This window comes from Chiloscyllium punctatum, chromosome 40, assembly GCF_047496795.1.
Source record: "Chiloscyllium punctatum isolate Juve2018m chromosome 40, sChiPun1.3, whole genome shotgun sequence".
In the NCBI taxonomy this organism is placed as follows: Eukaryota; Metazoa; Chordata; class Chondrichthyes; order Orectolobiformes; family Hemiscylliidae; genus Chiloscyllium; species Chiloscyllium punctatum.
This window is the reverse complement of record NC_092778.1, coordinates 41,339,898-41,363,506: the sequence shown is the minus strand read 5'-3', so window position 1 is coordinate 41,363,506 and position 23,609 is coordinate 41,339,898. Positions and strand designations below refer to the sequence as shown.

General features: G+C 40.5%; 1 protein-coding gene across 7 annotated transcripts in view; it reads left to right on the top strand.

Moving 5' to 3' along the window:
• The window catches only part of LOC140464494 (ankyrin repeat and fibronectin type-III domain-containing protein 1-like), a 924,898-nt gene that overhangs the window by 632,839 nt on the left and 268,450 nt on the right, over positions 1-23,609 (top strand). The window contains exon 1 of one of the 7 annotated variants that reach the window (XM_072559622.1): positions 20,622-20,687. The exons of 5 other annotated variants lie outside the window; for them this stretch is intronic. In XM_072559622.1, the coding sequence (XP_072415723.1) occupies positions 20,670-20,687 (18 nt within the window). In that variant the 5' untranslated portion in view covers positions 20,622-20,669. Of the gene's footprint in view, positions 1-20,621; positions 20,755-23,609 lie in introns of those variants that run through there. One more of the 7 variants, XM_072559626.1, reaches the window with a different exon arrangement.

Here is a 23,609-nt window from a genome sequence, read left to right as displayed (position 1 = left end):
CTAATAGTCAAGTATCCTGTCAACAGTCATTGGTCCTAGATATTCATGGATGGTTAAACAAGCCCATGGTAGAGACATAACTTGTGTTATTCCTGCCACAATTTATGGGATTAACATTTAGTTAATGAGCCGCTCAGACACATCTTCAGCACCTCCAGCCATATGCTTCCAAGGAATCCATTGCCTGGCCACCGTTGGTCATGAGAAATCACACACCCCCCACCTCCTCTGCCCACTCTCCCTAATCCAGAAACTGGAGGCTCCTTACAGTTTTTCCCTTGGCTCCATGCGTAAAGCTAAGTTTCAAATATTTATATAAATATTGAAATATTTATACTGCCTTCTGCTTCAGGCCCAGGCTGAATCCAATCTCAAGTCAGTCTCATCCATGTGCTTCTGGAGGATGGTATGGCTCAACTCTCTTGGTATACTGTCCTCCAGTTTTACACCAGGTCCAAACAAGATGTGTCCAACAAACATGGAACAAGAGTAAGTCCTTTGTGCCTACTTCAAAAAGATCATAGGTGATCTGATTTTAATCTCAGCTTTACATTCCTGCATATCTTTCATTCCCTTAGTAATCAAGAATCTATCTACCTTTGCCTCAAAAATATGGAACGATTCTGCATGTCCCACCTCTTCACCTTTGGGAACATCAGTTCTTGAAAGGTCTGGATGGAAGTTACATCCCCTACAAGGTCAACCAGTATCTCCAAGAATTGATGGGGCTTTGTATAACCTAGTTCCTGCTAGCTTTTGGGATCAACATATTGATGTTTACTTTGTAAAATATCAAATTACATCCAAACAAAGTCAATGGGAATTGGCTGTCAACACCTTATTGGCTTATGCCGAATAGAAGTTGGTAGTTGTTCCTTGCCAGTTAATCTCTAACAGTAAATGTTGCAGATGTAGTAGCCCCACGCTTGAAGTGAGAGACCTGAGTTTGCCTCCCACCTACTCCAGAGGCGTGTGATAACATCTCTGAGCGAGCTGATTAAAAAAAAAGTAATCTCTAGCAGTTGGTAGTCAGTAGTTTGCATTCAATAATTGATAGTTCATTATTGGTTGGTAATTGGTGCTTTGTAGCTATTAGGTTGTACTTAGTAATAAGTAGGTGGCAATGATTAGTTGCTGGGTAATAGTCAGTAGGAAAAAAATGATAATTGATATTTGCTAAACTGCTAGGTAGTAGTCAGTAACATATGGATCTTAGAGCTTATCTCATGTCATATTTACCTCATAAAATGAGATCACACCTCATATTCCTACCATCATTAAGCTTCCTTTTCTCACTTCCATAATATCATCCAACTTTGTCTCTGTCTCATCTACTGCTAAAACCTTTGTCCTTGCCTCCATTATCTCTCGGCTTGAGAATTCTAGCACACTCCTAGCTGGCTCCCACTTTCTACATAAACTTGAGGTAATCCAAAATTTGGTTATCTTAATTTGCAGTAAGTCCCACAATCCTTTCATAACTTTGCTTGCTATGTTCCCACTGTAATCTTTTGCGATAAATTCAGTGTCTTATGATCTTATACACCACAACCACCTGATGAAGGAGCAGCGCTCTGAAAGTTAGTGCTTCCAAACAAACCTGTTGGACTATAACCTGGTGTTGTGTGATTTTTAATTTTGACAACCCCAGTCCAACACCGGCTCTTCCAAATCATAACTTTATAGTGTATGATTGCTGAACTCTACACTATTCCGATTTCAGCTGGCTCGTCTTCAAACTTCAATCAAGCTCAAGATACAGCACTAAAACAGTCCCAGTCAGCTGTCTGAAATGTGTATCTCTTACAGATATACTGCTTTAATATGTCACACTGTGGGCAGAATTCTCCATTGTGTTCTGGCTTGTCATAAGTGATACTGTTCTTAGCTCATTACATATGCATTGCAAGTCACTTTTCCAATCTTGCAGCAGAAATACACATAAAGTCCTTGCTCCCATTATTATATCATGAGGTTCCTGGCTCTACATTTGAGGGCACCTGACAATTCTTAAAATACATAGGGCAGCAGGAGGATCCACCCTGAAAATCTGCGATTCACCTGCAACGGTTCAGTCATTAGGATGACCAATCAGAGAAAAGTTTCACCGATCTGTGCCTCTGCTTAAGTTGAATGATAGTATATAGTGAGAAACTGCTTCACCAGTCACAGGTTGCTCTGTAACTGTCTCCCAAACTTAATCAACAACAAACACAGCAAAGTAACATCCTTTCATTGGCGGAACAGAGAGCTGGCATTGAGGGAGTTGCTGGTGAAGCCTTTTACCAGGAGCCAGGTTCTGGGGATCAGGGTTGGTAACTGTCAGCCAAGGTCTAAAGGCTGAAACCCAAGGTCCCAGATCAGGGAATTGAGAGATGAGGTTTGGAAAGAGAGAGAGTCACGAAATGGGCAGGAATGCACTGACAGCCACCTTCCCTGGGGGGTCCTGTCCAGGAAAACCTTTTGTTGAAGCTGGTAGCATTTATTTGCTACACCAAGGGGGACATCAGTCTGAACATGGCACGGTGTTATGGAAAGGTTTGTGGAAGTCAAAGGAGTCTGCAAAGTGAGTATGCGTAGGGTGGGGGGAGAAGGAGGTTGTCAGGTGGGAAATGGGATTAGAAGGTAGCTGCAAGAGGAGAAGTGGGGTGGAAGAAATTTGCAGTGATGGGTAAGAGAGAAGGAGGATGCTAGAGATGCAAGATATGAAATAACTGGAAGAGGTGCATTGTGGGACTGAGATGGCATAAAATTGTGGGGAACGAAGTGCCAACAAGAGAGGTGATTGAGGAGAAGAATGGAAGAGAGGAAAACGATTGTTGATCCACACAGAAGCAAAATTACAAGAATTCATCAACATCCTCAATAATTATCAGTCCAATTAAACTTAAAGCTACAACATACAAAGAAAGTATTAATTTCCTAAATACCACAACACATAAATTGGTGTAACAATTTAGCAAAAGTTTTTTCCAAACTAATTCACACAATAAAAGCCATCAGCCTAAACATACCTTCCATGGACTGGTGAGATCAAAGCCAGTACATATCCATTCCATATTCACAAAACTGGATATCTTAATCAGATAATTACTACCTTTCTAACTGCATCTCAGATTTAAGTTTAGCAATTGACACAATATTGGTTACAATAGTATTCACTACAATCTTCTCCATTGAGTAGCACCTGAACGTGTGCAACCATGAGCTAGAAATACTGCATTTACTTTCAAGAGATTAAATACTACAGTTATTTTAAGTTTTCCTAACTAGTTGTTAGCTGTGTTCATTTGTTTACAGGTGCAAATTTGTTATCTTTTTGCAGCCTCCCTCTCTTTCCCACATTTGCCGCTTGTCCCTCTCTCTCCAAACCACTTGCAGCCTCTTTCTCAATCTTTCACACACCTCACTGATTCTCATTCTCAACCTGTTGCAACATCCCTCTTTTTCCCAACACCTTGTAGGCTTCCTTTCAATCTCTTGCATATCTCTCATCAACCCCTCCCCCCACCCCCACATCGCAGGCTCTGTTCTGTTTACATCCAATCATGCATCTTCCTTTTTTCCAACCCCTTGCAGCTACCCTTTCTCCCCATCCTTCCTACTTCCTCCATCTTTCTCCCACAACCTTTCTCTCTCTCCTAACTAACTTGCACCCTGCTTCTCTCTGCTATGTATTTGCAGCAACCTCCTTCTCTTTTGCTTGCAACCATCCTCTCCCACATCCTCTTACAACCCCCTTGACTCCTATCCTCTCTCGCAGCCTATCTATTTCATACTCTCCAACATTCTTTACAGCCTCCCTCTTTCACCCACATCCCCTTGCCACCTGCAGCTTTCCCATCTCCACCCCAACATTCTTGCCATCCCTCTGACTCCTCGACTCCTCTTGCCATCTCCCTGTAACCCCAAAGCACCTTTGAAGACTGATGCTCTCCCAAGGCCCCTTGTCTTCTCCCAATGCTCCATGTATCCTGCCCTGTCGCTCTCATGGCCTCCTGTCTTCTCCCAGACCTCTTGTACCTACTCCTGTCTCTTCACAGCCACCTTGTGGACTCTCATGTCTGTCTTGAAGTCTTCCATCTTTCCTCTACACCTCTCCAGCGGGCAAAAAGTCAGCTTCAGGCACCCTTCCTCATGGCATTTAGAAAATGGCACTGGTTCTCCCCTCCTAGTCCCTGTAAAACAGTAATCGAGAGTGTGTTGTTGGAAAAGCACAGCAGGTCAGGCAGCATCTGACGAGCAGGAGAATCGACGTTTCAGCTCCTGGTGAAGGGCTCTGGCCAGAAACGTCAATTCTCCTGCTCCTTCGATGCTGCCTGACCTGCTGTGCTTTTCCAGCAACATACTCTTGACTCTGATCTCCAGTATCTGTAGACCTCACCTTCTCCTGCAAAACAGCAGTTGACTCTTAGGCCTGGCTGTCAGCCCCACTCAATTCTGCACCTAGGCCTCTCTTGGCTGTCAGCTCCTGCCCCTGGGACTGCCACTCGCACACCTCAAACTCATCCTAAACAACCTACCCCATTCAAACCTCATAAATAACTTCCTCACTGCCAGCATTTACTTACCTTCTTATTTCTCCTCTAATCACATGATGTTTATCTCCTAATAATAAACCCAATAGCAGCAAGAATTGGGAGAAAGCAAGCTGAGATGGGTCACTTCATGAGTGAATTTTCCTCCATGGTTTGGGAGTTTCAGTTTCACACACTGTCCCATGTATTTTGAACATTGTACCCAGCCTCCCTATCTTAGTCAACTTCCACGCCTGATGCCACTGAGACTATTGACACCTTGAGACTACTTAATGATAGTACGGCTAATATGAACAATCCCTAAAGTGCATAAAGCAGAAGCTACTCACTCCAAAATTTTCTGAAACTTGGCCAAGTGTCTGGTGAAAGTCCTGTTATGCTGTCGTGAATCTAAAGACACATATTGGTTGACTGTGTTGAGTTGAACTGGGAAAAGAAATTTAATTCTGAAGAGCAAGCTTTTTAATGAGCATGCATATTGGAAACTCATGCAAAAGGGCTTCCTGATGCTTGCTGTCAGGAAGCTCAACCTGCCTTTATAGTTCCAAGACCTTAATTGTAAAAGTTCATCCCACTTTCAAGACTCTGAATTTTGGCTTCTGTGCAATGAAATTCCTTTCCCTGCCTTGTTTCCTTCTCACAAGAGCAACGCAAGGTTCTACCCTGTCTACAGAAAACATCATCATCAAGCCTCGACAGTATGATACAGTTTGGGAGGAACAAATGGTAACAGCACAATTGTTGCTGAAGATAAAATGAAACAAGTGATAAATTTTAAATGTATTTTTGTTCTGCTCCTAGGTCTTCTCCATCCCTTTTTCTCACTTGTCATTGCCTCAGCAGAGTTGCTGTTCTTGCTGTTTGTGCGAGATGGAGTCAGTGGTTGGAGTATGATTCCAGCTGAGCTTATCTACACCTTCTCACTTTCCAGTCACAAGACAGAAATCAGAAACAGGAATTCTGGCTGATAACCTCCTGTTGTTAGCCCAGAGGCTGTAACTTCAATTATCGCCTAATTCAGCAGATACCAGAAGTTGCCCTGAACCGGACCTTCCTGAAGACAATGGCTTAGTTATGTGCTCCCTTTAGCTACTAAACCTTCAGAGAAACTATGAATTACCTGTGAAAGGGCTGCATGTTACAGCAGGGTAATGTGCATGATATTTGTGTATTGAGAAGTTTCTTGTGTTGGTGTGAAAATGGGAGGCACCTGTTTCTCCAAATACTCACAGCACCACAGATGCATTAAAGGATGCAGGATTGCAAAGAAGCATCTTTGCACAAAATGTTCAGTGTTTTTTATTCCATAGATATTGCCAGACCTGCTGATTTTTCTCCAGCATTTTCTGTTTTTATTTAATCAAAAGACTTAGTTTTCTCATTGCTTGTCTTGTACAACTTTCTGCACATTATCATAATTATTGAAAGGATTTTACAGAACAAATGACAGCAAGTAAAAAATTTAATTGTGGAGCTGCCCATAATAATGAATTATCATTTTATAAGGTGATTATATCACATTAAGATATTAATATTTTAAAAAAACTCAAGGAACTGCAGGTGCTGAAGATTAGAAATTAAATCAGAAATTTCTGGAAAAACTCAGCAGATCTGGCGTTATTAGTAGAGGGAAAGCAGTGTTAAGATTTTGCGTGAGTGACCCTTCCTCAGAATGGATTTTACCTTGGAAAAAGTTGGTTATATATTCTGAAGGTGGAGTAGGGGGGAGTAGGTGGAGATGGAGCCCAGGAAGAGAGAACAAAGCAGTTGGGCAGAAAAAGGAATGGGTTAAAGGTCAGCCTCGGAGAATCATTAACTGCTAATGCAGATCATTAGTAGCTGATAATGAATTGCTTACGGTCGTAGCCAATACAATGACAAGGTCTGGTGGGTGGGGATTGGGGTAAGGATATGGGAGAAGGTGCTCAGGTTCTAAAATTATTGAACTCAATATTGAGCCTAGAGGCTATAGGGTCTCAAACAGAAAATGAGATGCTGTTATTCCAGCTTCTGCTGAGCTTTGCTGGAGTACTGCAACAAGCCTGAGACTGAGGTGTCAGCCAGGGAACACAGTGGCATGTTGAACTGGCAGGTAACAGGAAGCTCAAGGTCAACTTTGACGACAGAATGTAGATGTTCTACAAAGCAATCAGCCAGTCTGCTTCATCTTCCCAATATACAGCAGACCACCCTGTGAGCAGTGAAAGCCATAGACTAGATTGAATGAAGTGGAGGTAAATTGGTCCTTCACCTGGAAGGTGTCTGGGGCCTTGGGTAGTGAGGAGAGAAGAAGTAAATGGGCAGATGTTGCATATTCTGCAGTTGCAGGGGAAATTGCCATGGGGCTGTGGGGAAGTGTTGGGAGCTGTGGAGGAATGGACCAAGATGTCCCACAGGGAATAGTCCCTGCAGAAAATTGGCAAAGGAGGAGGGGGGAGGGGAATGTGTTTCTGGTGGTGGCATCCCACTGAGGGGGGCTAATGATCCTTTGGATGTGGATGCTATTGAGATGGTAAGTGAGGACCAGGGAACATATTGCTGATGTGGGAGAGAAGTGAAGGAGTGAGGGCCGAAGTGCAGGAGATGGGTCAAACATGAATGAGAGTCTGCCAACCACAGTGGCAGGGAATCTTCAGTTGAGGAAGAAGGTGGACATTTTGGTCCCCTTGCAGAGGCTGGCAGAAGAGATGCAACAGAGATGGAGAAAATGGGAAAATGGAATAGAGTCTTTACAGAAAGCTGAATGTGAGAGTGTATGGTCAAAAAGTGTGGCTGTGGAAAAGCACAGCAGAGCAGGCATCATCCGAGGAGCAGGAGAGTTGATGTTTCAGGCATAAGCCCTTCGTCAGGAATGTGAGAGCATATAGTGAAGGTAATTGTGGGAGTCAATGGGTTTTTTGATATTGGTGGCCAGCCTATGTCCAGTAATGGAAACAAAGATGTCAAGGAAGAGAAGGGAGGAGTTAGAGATGGACCAGGTGAAGATGACAGCAGGGTGAAAATTGGAAGTGAAATTGATATGCTTTTACAGTTCTGGACAATTGAGGGAAGCAGCGCCAATGATATCATCGATGCACCAGAGAAACAGGGAATGTTCCACATAGCCCACCATGACACAGGCATAACTGGGGCCCACACAGGTACCCATGACCACACCTTTGCCTCCATGGGTTGCTGAATGCATATATATATATATATATATATATATATATATAAAACCATGTTATAGTGATGTGGCACAAATGTCGGTGGCTACCTTCAGTAGCATGTTCATAAACAAGCTAACAATATTGAATGAGCACACAGACAAGACATTGCTATTAACATATAGGTTGCATATAATCTTAGCAAAGCTGAAGGAAGCCTTCATCATGTATATGGAAAACTCGGAACGGTCTGCAGCAGTTCACTCAATGATTTCCCAATGCAATGTGTAGAACCAGAGTCTGATGGGGCATCACTTTTACATGTCTTAGACAACTCATGTGTGAACATAGTAAGCCATGAGGAAGAATTGTATCATATTTGTTACAAGCCAGCTTTTCACTCTTATATATGTTTAAAAATGTTTTTTGCAGTTTGTGTTCAAGCAAGTATATCTAACAGATGTGAATTTTGAACCATCATAAGGAACAATGTGCATTTTATCAAATTAATTGTGCTTGTTCATTTTGGTCCTTATGTCAGGCTTGCAAATCTATAACTCTAGGTGAATTCTGAGGCCTTATGATGCGATCAAATATTTGCACTGCATGTGAACTCAGACAATCATTAGGTATCCACATTATACATTTGCTAGATCTACTAGGACAATAGTTTTCAATATGTAGATCATGATCAGCTAGTCAGTTGTAGAGTTGCTGACAGTCATTCTCACTTTCTGCTTGCATTACCTCGTGTATGCTTCTCTGACAGTTGATTTCATCACCTGCCTGCATTCCCTTGCATACATGCGTCAATCGTCATTACCGCTTATATGACTTCCGCTCTGGGAGCTGCACAGCTGAAGAAAAGTACATGCTGTTAACAGGCTTTGCTAGCTTACTGCCTCGTGTTCCAGTTTGGTCCAGATGGACTGTCATTCCAGGGTAAAATAAACTTTGTGGTGAGAATGCAAATGAAGAAAACAAATATGTTAGGAACTGATGTGTGAAGACAGCATTAGTAACATAAGAGGCTAGTCAGCCCATTATGTCCTTACAGACATTTTAAGAGTCACTCCTGCTCCTCTGCCTGTTCTCTGTAAAAGTGCAGGTTTTTTTTCAGCTGCTTATCAAATAGGTCCATGCAGGATGAAGGAGTATTATGGGGACCACTATCGCAAACCACGACCAATATCTGAACAATACAACCCAACCATCGGTCCTGGAAACAAATCACAACAAAAGAAGTGACTTTTCATGCCTCCACATTTAAAAGAACCAGCAATATTTTGGATATTCCAGATATGCAGATCCAGAGATGAAGCATTAATAATGAGTGATGAAACTGGAACATCTATAAAGAAATTAAAAGTTTTCAAATTCCATGTAAAATGGGAAAATGAATTTCTGTTCATAAGTGCAAACGATAAGGCAATGGCTTTGTGTGCCATCAAACGATATCAATAAGTAAAGTGAGAAATTTGGAATGACACCAAAAAAAAATGCACAATCAATTTTGAATATAGTTTTTCCCTTGAACATCATACTTCAGACATAGAAAGTTGACGATCTGAAGGCTGGTTTGAAAGCTCAACAGCTTTTTTTTTGCTAAACCAGCAGCAATAAGAAAGGCCTACATTAAAGCATAATTTCACATTTGTCATCTTCTGGCAAAGCACAAGAAATCATTCACATATGGTGAAGTCATTAAAGAAGCAGTGACCATGGCTGTTGACTCTTTATTCAAAGACATTAAAAACAAAGAAGAAATAATTGCAGCAAACCAGAGCATTTCACGTGGTGCCTCCACGGTTGCAAAGTGAATGGAAGTTTCATCCAAAAATATCTTTCAGCAACTGCAACAGGATCTTAAAGGACTGTGAATGTTTCTCAATGTAGTTTGATGAATCCATTGACATGCTTGACACAGCCTGGCTAATTGCTTTTGAATGCATGGTTTTTAAAAACATAACAACTAAAGAGGATCTTCCTACTCTTCTGTCCTTGAAGAGAGAACAAGGGAATGAAAATATCTATTACAACAAATTCAAAAGATATGTACTACAGAAAAACGTTGCAATCAAGAAACTGGTTTCTGTCTTAACTGATGGTGTACCATGCTTGGTGCAAATGTGGTCTTTGTTCCATTTTACAGAAATAATCCCAATTTCCCTCTTTTGTTAATTACCATTGCATAATCCACAAGTAAGAATTAATGAGTAAAGTTCTATGCTTTTCTCACGAAATGAAACTTGTAGTTAAGATTGTAAACTCAATTTGAGCAAGAGCACTTCAACATCATTTGTTTAAAAGTTTACTTGATGAACTTGATGCCACCAACATTGAACCAATCATCCACCATAGTCGGATGAAGGTCCTACAAAGATTTTAGACCTGATGGCCAAAATCACCACTTTTCTTAAATCAAGGAAAGAAATGTGCAGTGAGCAGTTAGACAATGTGTGATTGCTCAACTTTGGGTTCCTTACAGACATTGCATAAAAACTGAATGAGCTGAAATGTAAACTGCTGGGAAAGGACAGAGACGTAACACATAATACAATTTAAAAAAAGGACAGGAAACAGGCTCTTCATCCAACCAAGCTGTACCATTTAGTAATCCTTATTTAGACCAGCTACCTATTGTCCTTGCGCAGTATGTATACCTCTGTTCCCCTCACGTTCATGTGTCTATCAAAAAGCACCTTAAACGCTGCTAACATGAATCTGGGGGTGTTGTTGCTTTCAGGTTTCATTCTTTGTAGGTCAGACCTGGTTATCTGTCCGTTTTTTTGTAGATTCCTCAGTGTGTTGTTTATCCTATTGGTGAGCTGTGGGGTGGGGTCAAACAACACACTGAGGAATCTACAAATAAATGGACAGATAACCAGGTCTGACCTACAAAGAATGAAACCTGAAAGCAACAACACCCCCAGATTCTATGGACTACCTAAAGTGCACAAACCAGACATCCCACTCAGACCCATAGTATCACTACCAGGGACACCATCACACAAACTGGCCAAAGAACTACAGCAGAAACTGAAACACCTGATCAGCGGATCCAGACAATCTATACAATCGACACAGGAATTCTTGGACATCATCAGAAATATACACATAGACAAGGAAGAAACTATGGTCTCATTCGATGTAACGGTACTGTTCACCTCCATTGACAAAACCCTAGCCGAAGAAACAATAGCCAACCTGCTGGACAGACATAACAGACAACAGGACGTTGATACTGGATTAGTGGTGCTGGAAGAGCACAGCAGTTCAGGCAGCATCCAACGAGCAGCGAAATCAACGTTTCGGGCAAAAGCCCTTCACCTATCAACAAAGACGGCATACTTAAACTACTGGACTTGTGCCTCACAACACACTTCACATTCAACAACCAAATATACGAACAAATCAACGGAACACCCATGGGCTCACCGATCTCTGGACTCATAGCAGAAGCAGTAATGCAAAGGTTAGAACAAATAGTCTTACCACAAATTCAACCCAAACTCTGGGTCAGATACGTGGATGACACCTTTGTAATAATTAAAAACACAGAAATAGAGAACACACACCAGATCATCAATGCCACACTCACAGGATTCCGATTCACTAGAGAGGAAGAAAAGGACAACCAACTCCCATTCCTAGCCGTGATGGTACAGAGAACACCGAACGGAGAATTCACCTCAAAGGTTTACAGGAAAGCCACACACACAGACCAAGTCCTAAACTATGAAATCAACCACCCCAACACACACAAACGAAGTTGCATCAGGACACTATTCAAAAGGGCCACAACACGCTGCAGCACACCAGAACTGCAAAAAGAGGAAGAGGAACACCTATACAAGGTATTCGCCAAAAACGGATACCCTCGCAATTTCATCAACAGATGCCTAAGGGAGAGACAATGGAACGAGGACATGCCGCAACCCAAAGGACTAGCCACACTACCATACATCAAGAGCATTTCTGAACTGACAGCCAGACTACTGCGACCACTAGGACTCATAACAGCACACAAACCAACAGCCACGCTCAGACAACAACTCACCAGAATGAAGGACCCGATAGCCAACATCAGCAAAACTAATGTAGTGTACAAAATCCCATGCAAGGACTGCACAAAACACTACATCGGACAAACAGGAAGACAGTTAACGATCCGTATACATGAACACCAACTAGCCACGAAACAACATGACCAGTTATCCTTAGTAGCCACACACACAGATGACAAGCAACATCAATTCAACTGGGACAACACTACCATTATAGTGCAAGCCAAACAGAGAACAGCCAGGGAATTCCTAGAGGCATGGCACTCATCCACAGACTCTATCAACAAACACATCGACCTGGACCCAATATACCGGCCACTACAGTGGACAGCTCGAACTGACAACCGGAAGCGGCAGAGACAGGCCACTATAAATACCGGAGAAAACAGCACAGCAGCGCTTCACAGGAGGCTCCCAAGCACTGAGGATGTCACCTAGACAGGGGACGAAACATTTGCAAGACAAATTCCCAACTCGGCGAACAGAACCACAACAACGAGCACCCGAGCTACAAATCTTCTCCCAAACTTTGAATGGAGTCCTCATCCAGTCGGATCCAGGTGCTGAAGCGAGAGGTGCAGGCATTGCAAAACCATATCGACGACCTTGAAAATCGAGGTTGGAGGATAAATCTCCAAATTGTCGGGCTCCCTGAAGTTGAGGAAGGTGAGCAGCTAGTCAGTTTCTTTGAAAACTGGCTGCCGAAGTTTTTGAGCCTTCACATCAAGTCCAGCAGGCTTCAGATTGAAAGGGCGTATCCGGGGTTACAGTGCACAGGTCAGGGCCGGTGCAGCATCCCCGCCCGGTCCTAGTGCACTTCCACTCATATAAGGACAAGCAAAAAGTCATAGAATCTTCCAGATCCCTGGGAAAAGATCCGCAGGCGCTGCTGTACAAGAGGTCAAAAATCATGTTTTTCCAGGATTTTTCAGCAGCTGTAATCCGAAAGTTGAAGTTCTTTGAGAAGTTAAAAAGAAGCTGAGGGACCTGGGCATCCAGTACCCCATGGGATACCCCACAGTACTTCGTTTCAGCCATGAGGACTCAGTTTATACATTTGACTCGGTGGATAAGTCTTCCATTCAAGGTTCTATAGTTGGTTTTCTTTGTAGTTTTTTGGTAGTAATAGTTGTTTATAGTTAAGATAGAGTAGTTTTTGTATATATAGTTTTTTGATTCTATGAGTCTTTATTGACTTATGCTCGGCACTTTGTAAGCAGGGTTCTCCCTCCGAGGGGTTCAAGGATGTCTGAAAGGGGATATGGCTAAGTGTCTTATTAAATGGTGCACCTGGAACATTAAGGGAAGTCATTCGCCTATTAAAAGGAAAAAAGTGCTTTCTAGCCATAAGAGAGAAAGGGCTGATATCGCTTTGTTGCAGGAAACCCATCTTGATGATGGGGAACACCTGAAATTACAACAGTGGGGTTATGACTGGGTATTCTTTTCATCCTTTACTACTAAAAGTAGGGGAGTGGCGGTACTTATCCAGAAAAATCTTCCGTTCACATTATTGGAGCAGGTGAGAGATGAGCAGGGGCGGTTTGTGATACTTAAAGCCTTGATACATAGGGAGGAATACGGCATTTTAAACATCTACTGTCCTCCAGCGCATCCCCTCAAATTTTTTGATTTGTGCTTTCTCTAAGTTAAGTGCTCTTAGAACACGGCACATTATTATAGGGGGGGGGATTTTAATTGTCTTTTGGATCTAACAGTGGACAGGATACCTTGTGGGCCCCCAACTATTTCTTCACAGGCCAAGCAGGTGGGTGACTTATGCGGGGAGTTGGGGCTGGTGGATATTTGGAGATGTCTTCACCTTACCAGCAGGGACTTCACCTTTTTTTCAAATCCACATAAATGTCACACGAGGATTAACCTCTTTCTGGCTCCTTCGGCCCTTCTGGATTCGATTATGGGTTGTAAAATTGGGAATATAGCTATCTCTGATCATGCGGTAGTATATTTGGAGATTAAGGCCAAGCATGAAGGGCTAGGTTTGCAGCACTGGTGTTTGGACCCCTTTCTCCTTAAGGATTCCAAATTTATGGAATACCTTTTGAAGGTGTTTCAGGAATTCTTGACTATCAACTCAGGCACGGCTCGTAGTCTGTCCATGTTATGGGAGACTGCTAAGGCCTTTGCTAGGGGATTAGCTATTTCCTATTCGGCTAATCGGAAATGACAGAAGGAGGAACAGCAGCGTCTCCTTGAGACGCGGTTGAAAGCCATGGAGGCAGCACATTTTGCGCGGCCTTCGCTGACTAAGCTACAGCGGATCACAGCCCTTTGGGCTGCCTTGAATTCAATACTGACACAAAACTCAAAGAAAGAACTTGCTTTTGCTAGACAGAGGCTGTTCGAATATGTGGATAGGCCAGGAAAGTATTTAGCATACCTGACTAAGAAAAAGCATGCTCCCCAATCCATTACGGCAATCAGAGACATCGCCAGGATCCTTACATACGATGCTAAAAAGATTAATGAGGCTTTTCGGAGCTTTTAGTCTGAATTGTATTGGTCTGAAGGTTGCGAAGACAGGAGTGCTAAAATGGAGACCTTTTTTAATAACCTGGACCTCCCAGGGGTAACCTTGGAACAGGCCTCTCCTTAATGCTCCCTTGACAGTTCAGGAAACATAGGAGGCAGTTAGGCAACTTCAGAGTGGGAAACTGCCTGGTCCTGATGGTCTTCTGGGTGAGTTTTATAAGGAGTTTATAGGGATTCTGTCAGGGCTGATGTTGGAGATGTACAATCACTCCTATATGCATGAATGCCTACCACCATCTTTGAGAGAAGCTCATATTTCCTTAATTCTTAAGAAGGGGAAGGTTCCTGAGGATTGTGCCTCATACAGGCCCATCTCTCTATTAAATTCAGATTTCAAGATTCTGTCCAAGATCCTGGTGCTGAGATTGGAAAAGGTGCTGCCCCATATTATTGAAAAGGACCAGACAGGCTTTATAAGGGGCCGTAGGTCCTCTAATAATATTAGAAGGTTGCTGAATGTGGTCCAAGTTTGTCAGTAATGATCAATTCAGGGGTTGGTGATTTCCTTAGATGCAGAGAAAGCATTTGACTGGATGGAATGGCCGTTTTTTTTTATGTCTTAGAACAGTCCGGGTTGGGTGGAGTCTTTGCTAGATAGGTGGAGGTTTTATTTCGCCACCCTCTGGCCGTGGTCATTACCAATGGGGTGAAATCTGGGAATTTTACAATTGGTAGGGGTAGTCGGCAAGGCTGTCCCCTCTCACTGTTGTTGTTTATGTTGGTGACAGAGTCGTTGGCAGAGGCTATTTGTCAGAACGTCCACATAATCGCTCCGGAAGTGGGATCGAGGGCACACAAGATTACATTGTATGCGGATGATGTCCTTCCGTTTTTATCGAACCCGATCACCTCCCTAACCCATTTGATGCAATGTATCAATTCATTTGGGCTATTTCAGGATATAAGATTAACTTTGTAAAATCGGAGGCTATGCCTTTAGGGAACCTTAAGGATGTGCCAGAAATTGAAGGTGATTCTAAGTTCCCTTTCGGTTAGTACCCTCTATCGCCTGCTGAATGGCAGGGCCTGGCAGGATATTAACCGGTTATGTGAGGTCTGGGAGCAAGAGCTGGGAGTGGAGATCTCTTCTGAAACATGGGAGAACATATGGGAGAATAATCGAAAGATCTCAATCTGTAACAGGATATGCGCTACACAGTTATAAGTTCTGCACAGGGCTAATCTGGCACCAGACCATCTGGCGAAGTTTAAAAAAGGGGTATCTTCAGTGTGCCCAAATGTAAAGTAAGTGCAGGTACTCTTACTCATTGCTTCTGGACATGCCACAGGCTCCGTGTTTATTGGAGCGCTGTGGGGGGAGAGATAGGGAAGGTATAGAGGACTGAAATCAAAGTAGACCTGATATCTCTCCTCTTAGGTCTACTGAATTTACCATCTTTAGACAGGCATGGGAAGAAACAATTTAATATTCTTGCACACTGTACACGGAAGAATATTCTGATGAATTGAATGTCTGAGAACCCTCTGGGCTTGCTGGGATGGCAGAAATTAATTATGGAGCACATTCCCTTGGACTTTTTCACAAACATGTTGCACCACACAACAGACAATTTTTATAAGACATGGCAGCCCTACTTGAGTTATTTGGATGTAGATTTATCAATTAGCTTAACTAGGGCATTTGTTTAACCAGGATGATTAGATTTGTCAAGCCCTGGGCCCTGGAGGGGGTCTCCCGAGTTAATACGGGTATGTATACAATGCCTCCGTTCCTTTGTTTGGGAGCCTTGCACCAAGCATAGCTGTTCTGTATTTTGTGTGTTTTTTTTTGGTTTTTTTGCTTTTCTTTCTTTTTTTGGTGTTGCTTTGCACAGTGTTAGGGTTTGCTTTGTATTATAGAGTAGGTTAGTAGTTAGTAGATAGTAGTTGTATTGTAATTTGTGTTTTTTTCTTTTTATTATACTGATATTTGTGAATTTTTTTTCAATAATTTTATATATTTGTAAAGTTAAAAAAATTGCTAATAAATATATATATTTTTAAATTCCACCTGCCATTTCTTTGCCCACATCTGCAACCTATCTATATCCCACTGTATCCTTTGACATCCTCCTCACTATCTGCAATTCTACCAATTTTGATATCATCCACAAACTTACTAATCAGATCACCTACATTTTCCTCTGGATCATTCATTTGTATCTCAAACAATAAAGGTCCCAGCACTGATCCTCACAGAACACCACTAGTTACTGAGTCAGTGCTGTGATTTACTTATTGGATGAATATTCTTATATCTATATTCAGACATTGAGAGAAATGTTAGTTTTTGAGAACAAATGGATTGTTTGGGGAGCTTTTTTCAGATTTAGTGTTAACTATTGCTAAATACATGAGTTGTTTTTTTTACAAACCCAATATAAACTGGGGTAAAATATTGCAGTTGTTGAAAATATGCAGTATAAATAGAAAATGGTGAAAATACTTATGAAGCCAGGTAGCACTATGGAGAGAGGATCAGATTTAATATTTCAGGTTGATGACCTTTATCAGAATGCTTGAATTGGGCTGAAATGACCTGAAGCGGGTACTTGGCATATTTAGTTGTAAAGTATGTGATTTGTAGGTATTTATATAATTTATTTCATAATTTGAATTTTGAGTTAGTGGCATATGAGTTTGGTTTCTGTATTTATTGGAGCTTGATAATTAGTTTGTCATCAATTAACCCTGCAGCTTTAATGATAATGCCAGCTTTTAAAGAACCATTTAATGGATTGTGTAGGACCTTTACCTAAAATCAGGAATGGGAATAAAACAATTTACATGGAAAGACAGCATCAATACTTGAAGACTATGAATACAATTTATAGTCAAGAATATCCGAATGATTGGGATAAGGGAATCCCTTGTTACTATTAGCCACCAAGATGTTCCAAAAGAGTCTACAAGATTTAATCCTTTTAAACTAATGTGTAGACACAAGGTAAGGGAAGGGACCATTTAAAATGATTAAAGAAAATTGATAATTCAAAGTTCAGAAAGTAAATTTCCAGTCTTTTTTGAGTTTCATCAGGAACCTGACCAAAGGATGGCAGAAAAGCTTTTGAAGATTGTTAACAAACAATAAAAATACAGCATATAAAAATGATTTTGTTGCTGGAGATAAGATGTTTGTGTTGTTGCCTGACTCTGGGGAACCATTAAAAACAATATTCACTGGACCTTTACAAACCAAAGGAAACTCAATTATGTAAAGTATGTCGTGAATACTCCAGACAGGAGAAAAAATATCATATTAATATGCTGAAGAGATATTATGGCAGTCACAACAAACAGAAGATATATTTACAGTAAGGAAAGAATTAGGGAGTGAAACAAAAATATCACAACAGTTGGAGAATGGATCAAATTTAAAATTCATAAATTTATCCCAGTGCAATCAGATTGGATCATTTGGGCATGCTTAAAATGTTAGCATAATATTTTATCTTCAAGAAAGCTATCAAAATGTCTTACACAGCCTAATACAGAATTTAAATCAATTTATGGAAGAGGCCAGGAAAAAGATTTTTGTCTGTTCATGGTGTTAAAATAGAGAAAATGTTGCCTATAAAATAGCATTTATATGGACTCAATCCAGAAAAAAATCACTCAAGTGAAAATTAACTTAATGATGAACAATGTCCTTATTGAATAAATTCATACTAGCTGGAACTCACCAATTATGATGGTGGTGAATCCAGATGGATTACAAAGATTCTGTCTTGATCATCACAAAGTCAACATGGTAACTAAAATGGACTCATATCCTATTCCAGCATTGGAGGACTGCATTGAATTAATTAGATGTACATAGTTTGTCACCAAAATTAACTTGCCAGAAGGATAATGGCAAGTTTCGTTGACTAATAGAGCAAAGGAAATTCAGCTTTTGTAACATTTATGAAGTTTATTATGCCATTTGAAACAAAATGCACAACCAGTGGTACAACAATTAACCAACTAAAGTCATTGAGGTACTTTGTAATTACATGGTTCACATCAACACTTGGGTTGTTTTTAACTAAACATGGAAAGAACATTACACAACTTGACTGAACTGTTTGATCAGCTACCAAATCCAATGTGTTTATTAATTTGGCTAAAAGGGAATTTGCCAAAGCAAAAGTGACTTATTTGGGTCACATGGTGGGGCAAGGCCAAATGGCACCTAGAGACGTGAAGGTAAGGGCTGTTTTGGATTTTCCAATGTTAAAGACGAAATGCCCAAGTTTGTGGTATATTGGCATGAGTAGATTTTATCAGATTTATTCTGAACTTCAAGACTGTTGAGACATCTCTGACAAATTTGTTGAAGAAATGCAGTGAAAGGGATTATGTAGTGCAAACATGTTCAGGCAAGCACAAGAAGTGAGGAAACCCTGACCACCAAGGTCTAGAATAGCACAATCAAGTCTGGGCATGTAGAGCATGAGAGAACCCTGATCAACAGACTGGGCAGGTGACCAAGAACAAGGATTGGCTGAATTCTAACCAAAAACAGGTATTATATCAATTGTGATCTACCAATTTAAATGTAATCTCTTGTGTAATTGGTGGATCACGTGAACACTGAAGTCCATGTACCTTGACACTATAAAATATACTCTAACTATTGCTTTGGGAGTCAGAGGCAAAATATCACTCTGTTCTATGGATCCCCTGCATATGCCCGGTAAAGGAGGCCAATAACAGATACCTCAAGTGTCCAGAGTGGATTTTTCTCCCACTGAGCAATGACAAAAAATGTGTATATCTACAAGAAGGTCAGATGATTTTGACAATTTTAAAGCTGTGCTGACATCTGCAGCTGCACAAAATAATGAGGAGACATTCAAACTGGCTGTTAATGTCAGTGACATCAGTGTTGGGGCTCTTTCACCACAAGATAATGAATTGGGGATTGGATGGCCTGTCCATTATTTTTCAAAGAAACTGATTGCATATCAGCAAAAATATTCAATGATTAAGAAGGAGACTTTGACTCTTGTGTTTGCTATACACCATTTTTAAGCTGACATTACCAACATTAAATGATACTGTTATTTATTAGGATCACAGTCTATTGATATATTTGGCAACATTTCAAACTAAGAACTTACAGTTACTTTGGTAGAGCTTAATTCTCCAACCACAAAACTTGAAAATTACTATGTGTTTGGAAAAGAAACTTTAATGGACGCTAACACATCAAGAGCACATATTATGAAAACTGAGTGCTATGATGACAATGGATTTGTGTAAAATGCAGTTGCAATGTCGATCATTATATTTTTAATGTAAATATGTTACTACTGTTACTTTGACATGGAGATGATGTTCAGGTAATTTTTGATTGGTCGTGAAAATGCCTCTTAGATATATTTTAAGGCTTCTTTAGGTGTGTGATTCATGCCCTCCTGATTTCCCTCTTAAGTATACTCCTACTGCCTTTATACTCTTCTAAGGATTCACTCGATCTATCCTGTCTATACCTTACATATGTTACCTTATTTTTATTAACCAAACCCTCAATTTCTTTAGTCATCCAGCAATCCCATACCTACCAGCCTTTCCTTTCACCCTAACAGGAATATACTTTCTCTGGATTCTTGTTATCTCATTTCTGAAGGCTTCCCATTTTCCAAACGTCCCTTTGCCTGTGAACATCTGCCCCCAAACATATTTTTGGAAATCTGAAACAAAAACAGAAGTTGCTGGAAAAGCTCAGCAGGTCTGGCAGCATCTGTGAAGAGAAATCCAAAGTTAATGTTTCGGGTCCGATGACCCTTCCTCAGAACTGGATCTGAAACGTTAACTTTGATTTCTCTTCACAGATGCTGCCAGACCTGCTGAATTTTTCCAGCAACTTCTGTTTTTGTTTAAGATTAAATGATTTCTGTCTTGGCCAGCATAGGGTAGGGGAAGATGTCGATAATTGATGCAGATTAAATAAATGGTAGAATCTATGACAATGGACAGCATACACAGATTATAGAAGGAAATGAAATTGGTGAGTATTCATTAACAGTAGAGAATGTGCAGCAGCTGTGGCTGAATTGAATGGACCTTTTTTATTACATGTTTAAGGTGACCAATTGTGAAAAGTGGGGTGGGGGGATGGAGTGTTGGGGAGTGAGAGAAAGTCAAAAGGAATGAACAATTTTCTTTGAGTGGGAGCTCTCACACGACCTCACATGGAAGAAGCTGATAGGATAGAATTACACTGATTAGTAGTCTGGTCAAGTTGTTGCTGCGAGGAATTAGCCAAGTTATTGCCTGGCAACGCAATTCAAAGTACAACAGAAAAACTGAATTACTGGGCTGCTCCTGGGAATACACAGTGCAAGCATGCTGTGCTATGTTGTGCATTGCCGTGCAGAATGAACAGTTCCTGGCAGGTGACAGCTCTTCACTTTACCAAGGGGCTAATACTAAACCAAAAGTAGGAAATGTGAGAGGATAGAGGTTAGCACTGTAGGTCTATAGAAGATTTTGCTCATGAGTGATTTCATTTAAGTTGCCTTAAGTTGTGTAAAGGTATGAGTGTCTGTGTGCATTCACATGGGCTTGTGTGTTCTTGCACCCACAACTGTGTATGTTTGCATGTGGCTATGCGAGCATTGCAATTGTGTGTGTGTGCTCAAATGCATACAAGTCATGTGCAAATCTATGTACTTTTTTGAGTTTATATGCGACTTTGAAATTGTATATTAATTTCTGTGTTTCTAGATGTGTTTAAATATTTGTGACTGTGGGTCAGTTTCTGTTTGGGATCTATTTTTTTGTTTGTGTGTGTCTGTATTGTGTGTACCTCTATTACGAACCTAATATACCTATATATGTGTGTGACTGCATCTGAATGCATGTGTGCCTATTTCAGTGTGACTGCTTATCTCTAACTCTGTGTATGCATGCCAGTGCCTATCTGCCTGTATTTATATCTGCATTGTCGCTGAAAGTTTCTGAGTGTATGAGTATGTAATTTTTCTGTGTAGTCTGCATCTATGTATGTTCCTATTTCTGTGTGGTGTGTGTTCGTGCATTGCTTTTTGTATGCTTACTTATTTCTGTGTGTATGTTTCTATCTCCCTCCGTCTTTGTCTCTGAGCAGATATGTCTGTGTGTGCTTATTTCTGTGTGTGTGTATGTGTGTGTATTTGTATTGTTTGCATTTCTATCTCTAGTTTATCTATCTCTATGTGTTTGCGTCTGTCTGTATTTATGTAAATGTCAGCCTCTGTTTGTGTGTGTGTGTGCCTGTATCTATATTTATGTCTATATGTGACTATTTCTGTTTGCCTGAATTTATGTGGGTATGTGTGTATACACCTTAGACCATTTTGTTTTACATGTTTGTTTAGTTCTGTTTGTGGATGGGGTCTGTACTTGGTGTGGATGTGTATTTCTGTTGTATATGTTTTATTTCTGAGTGTGTCTGTATCTGTGTCTATACATGTCACTGCTTGTATCTATTTCCATGTGTCTATTGTGTGTGTATGTTTCAGTTGTATATTTGTACAGTTTGGCAATAACTGTGTGGGTGTATGCATGTCTGTACATCTTTCTATTTCTATGTGGTGGTAATTACATGTTGGTATATGTACTATGTGCATTTCAAGTGTGTCTATTTGCGTGCATGTGTTGGCGTGTATTTTTTTCATTTGTGTAAGGCTGTATTTAGGTAAGTGCATTTCTGTGTGTATGTGCCTCTTTCTGGCTGCATGTTCCTAAGTGCATAAGTCTGTACTCTGTGTGTCTGTACATGTGTGTTTCTATTTCTATGCTTGTGAATGCATTTTTTAATAAAGGTACTTTGCTTTAGGAAGCATAAATCAAATTGCATCTGATCTGGACTTTCAAAATAGAAAATATTGGCGAGAACAGATTTGCCTTTTGTGGACCTTAATTTTCCCATTAAATAGATTATTACAGTTTCTAGAAGAAACCTCATTTGATGCTTAGCACTTTCAGCCCTTTGCTGCACTTTTGTTAGTCTTCCAGTAGTTGTCAAAAAATATTTTAGAGAAGCTGAAAATTAGAAATACAGACAATGGAAGAGTAATATTGTCAGGTGTTTTACAATGAAACTATTAAGTAGCATATCATGGATAGCCTCTAAACATTGATAGTATAGATTTATTTTTCTGCACTCTTCTGTTGAATGTACAAACTTCTGGCTGGAATTAGATTTTACATGGATCTTTCACTCTTCAGAACATTGCTCAAATTACCATTTTTCGTGAATGAACCGTCACTGAGAGCATCAGCAGTTATTTATCTGCAAATAACATTTGCTACCTTCTCTTGAATACATATCACACTCTGCACTCCCCCTCAGATATACCCACACGCACATTCATGCATTCACATAATTGTGCACACACCACTATACATGCAAACTTACACACCTCCATGAGAACACACACCAATGCATGTATATACATACACACACATGCATACCCATATGTGCATACAGTTGTGTACACATATCTACACAAGCAGATCTATAAACATACATGCTTACACTTATGAACCCATCCATATACAGGAGAAGGTACCTGTCAAGATAGTGTCTAAGCTAAAACACACCAGATCTGCTTCTGTGTTTAAAGTCTTTATTCAGTACATGGCTCCCCAGGAAAGTGGGAGCACAGAATCAGGTCTCCTGCTTTTGAAAAATGTCTTTTTGTCGAGAAAAAATTCTCATAGAATACTCTGGATTAAGGGATGAGTTATATTTCTGTTTATCTCTTTACAGTGCTGCCACTTTTAAGTCATTGTTTATAAATATTCTTTAAGTTGTGAAATTTAAGCATTTCTTTGAGGAAGGCAAGAAAGAGGGTTAATGTTTAAGGATGCTGCTGAGGATCAGCAGTTGAAGAAGAGAGAGAGAGAGAGATTGAAGAGATGAACCAACATTTCTAATGGCTTAGAATGTGTTGGAGTGGAAGACAATGGATGTGTTTTCATTTCAACGCCGTAAGACTGTTGGAAGAAGAAAGAGGGTGTAGGCTGGCATATTTTCAGCACAGAAAGCATGAGAATGTGTATTTATGGGCTTTAAATTGTTCATTTGAAGCAGCAATGATTGTTTAGTTATACTGTTGCTAATAGAACTGCAGAGCATAGTAGGCTGGTGTGATTCTGTTGAATTAGCCAGTGTACTTTTAGTACTATCACACTTCTTACTTGAAGTTGAGAGTTATTCACGATCTTAACTAGCTGAGGCTTTTTGGAGTTGTAGGCTGAAAAATTGATCTGTATGATGCAGATAGCTTTAGCACTATATGTGCTTATCTGGTTAAAAAAAAAGGCATTCA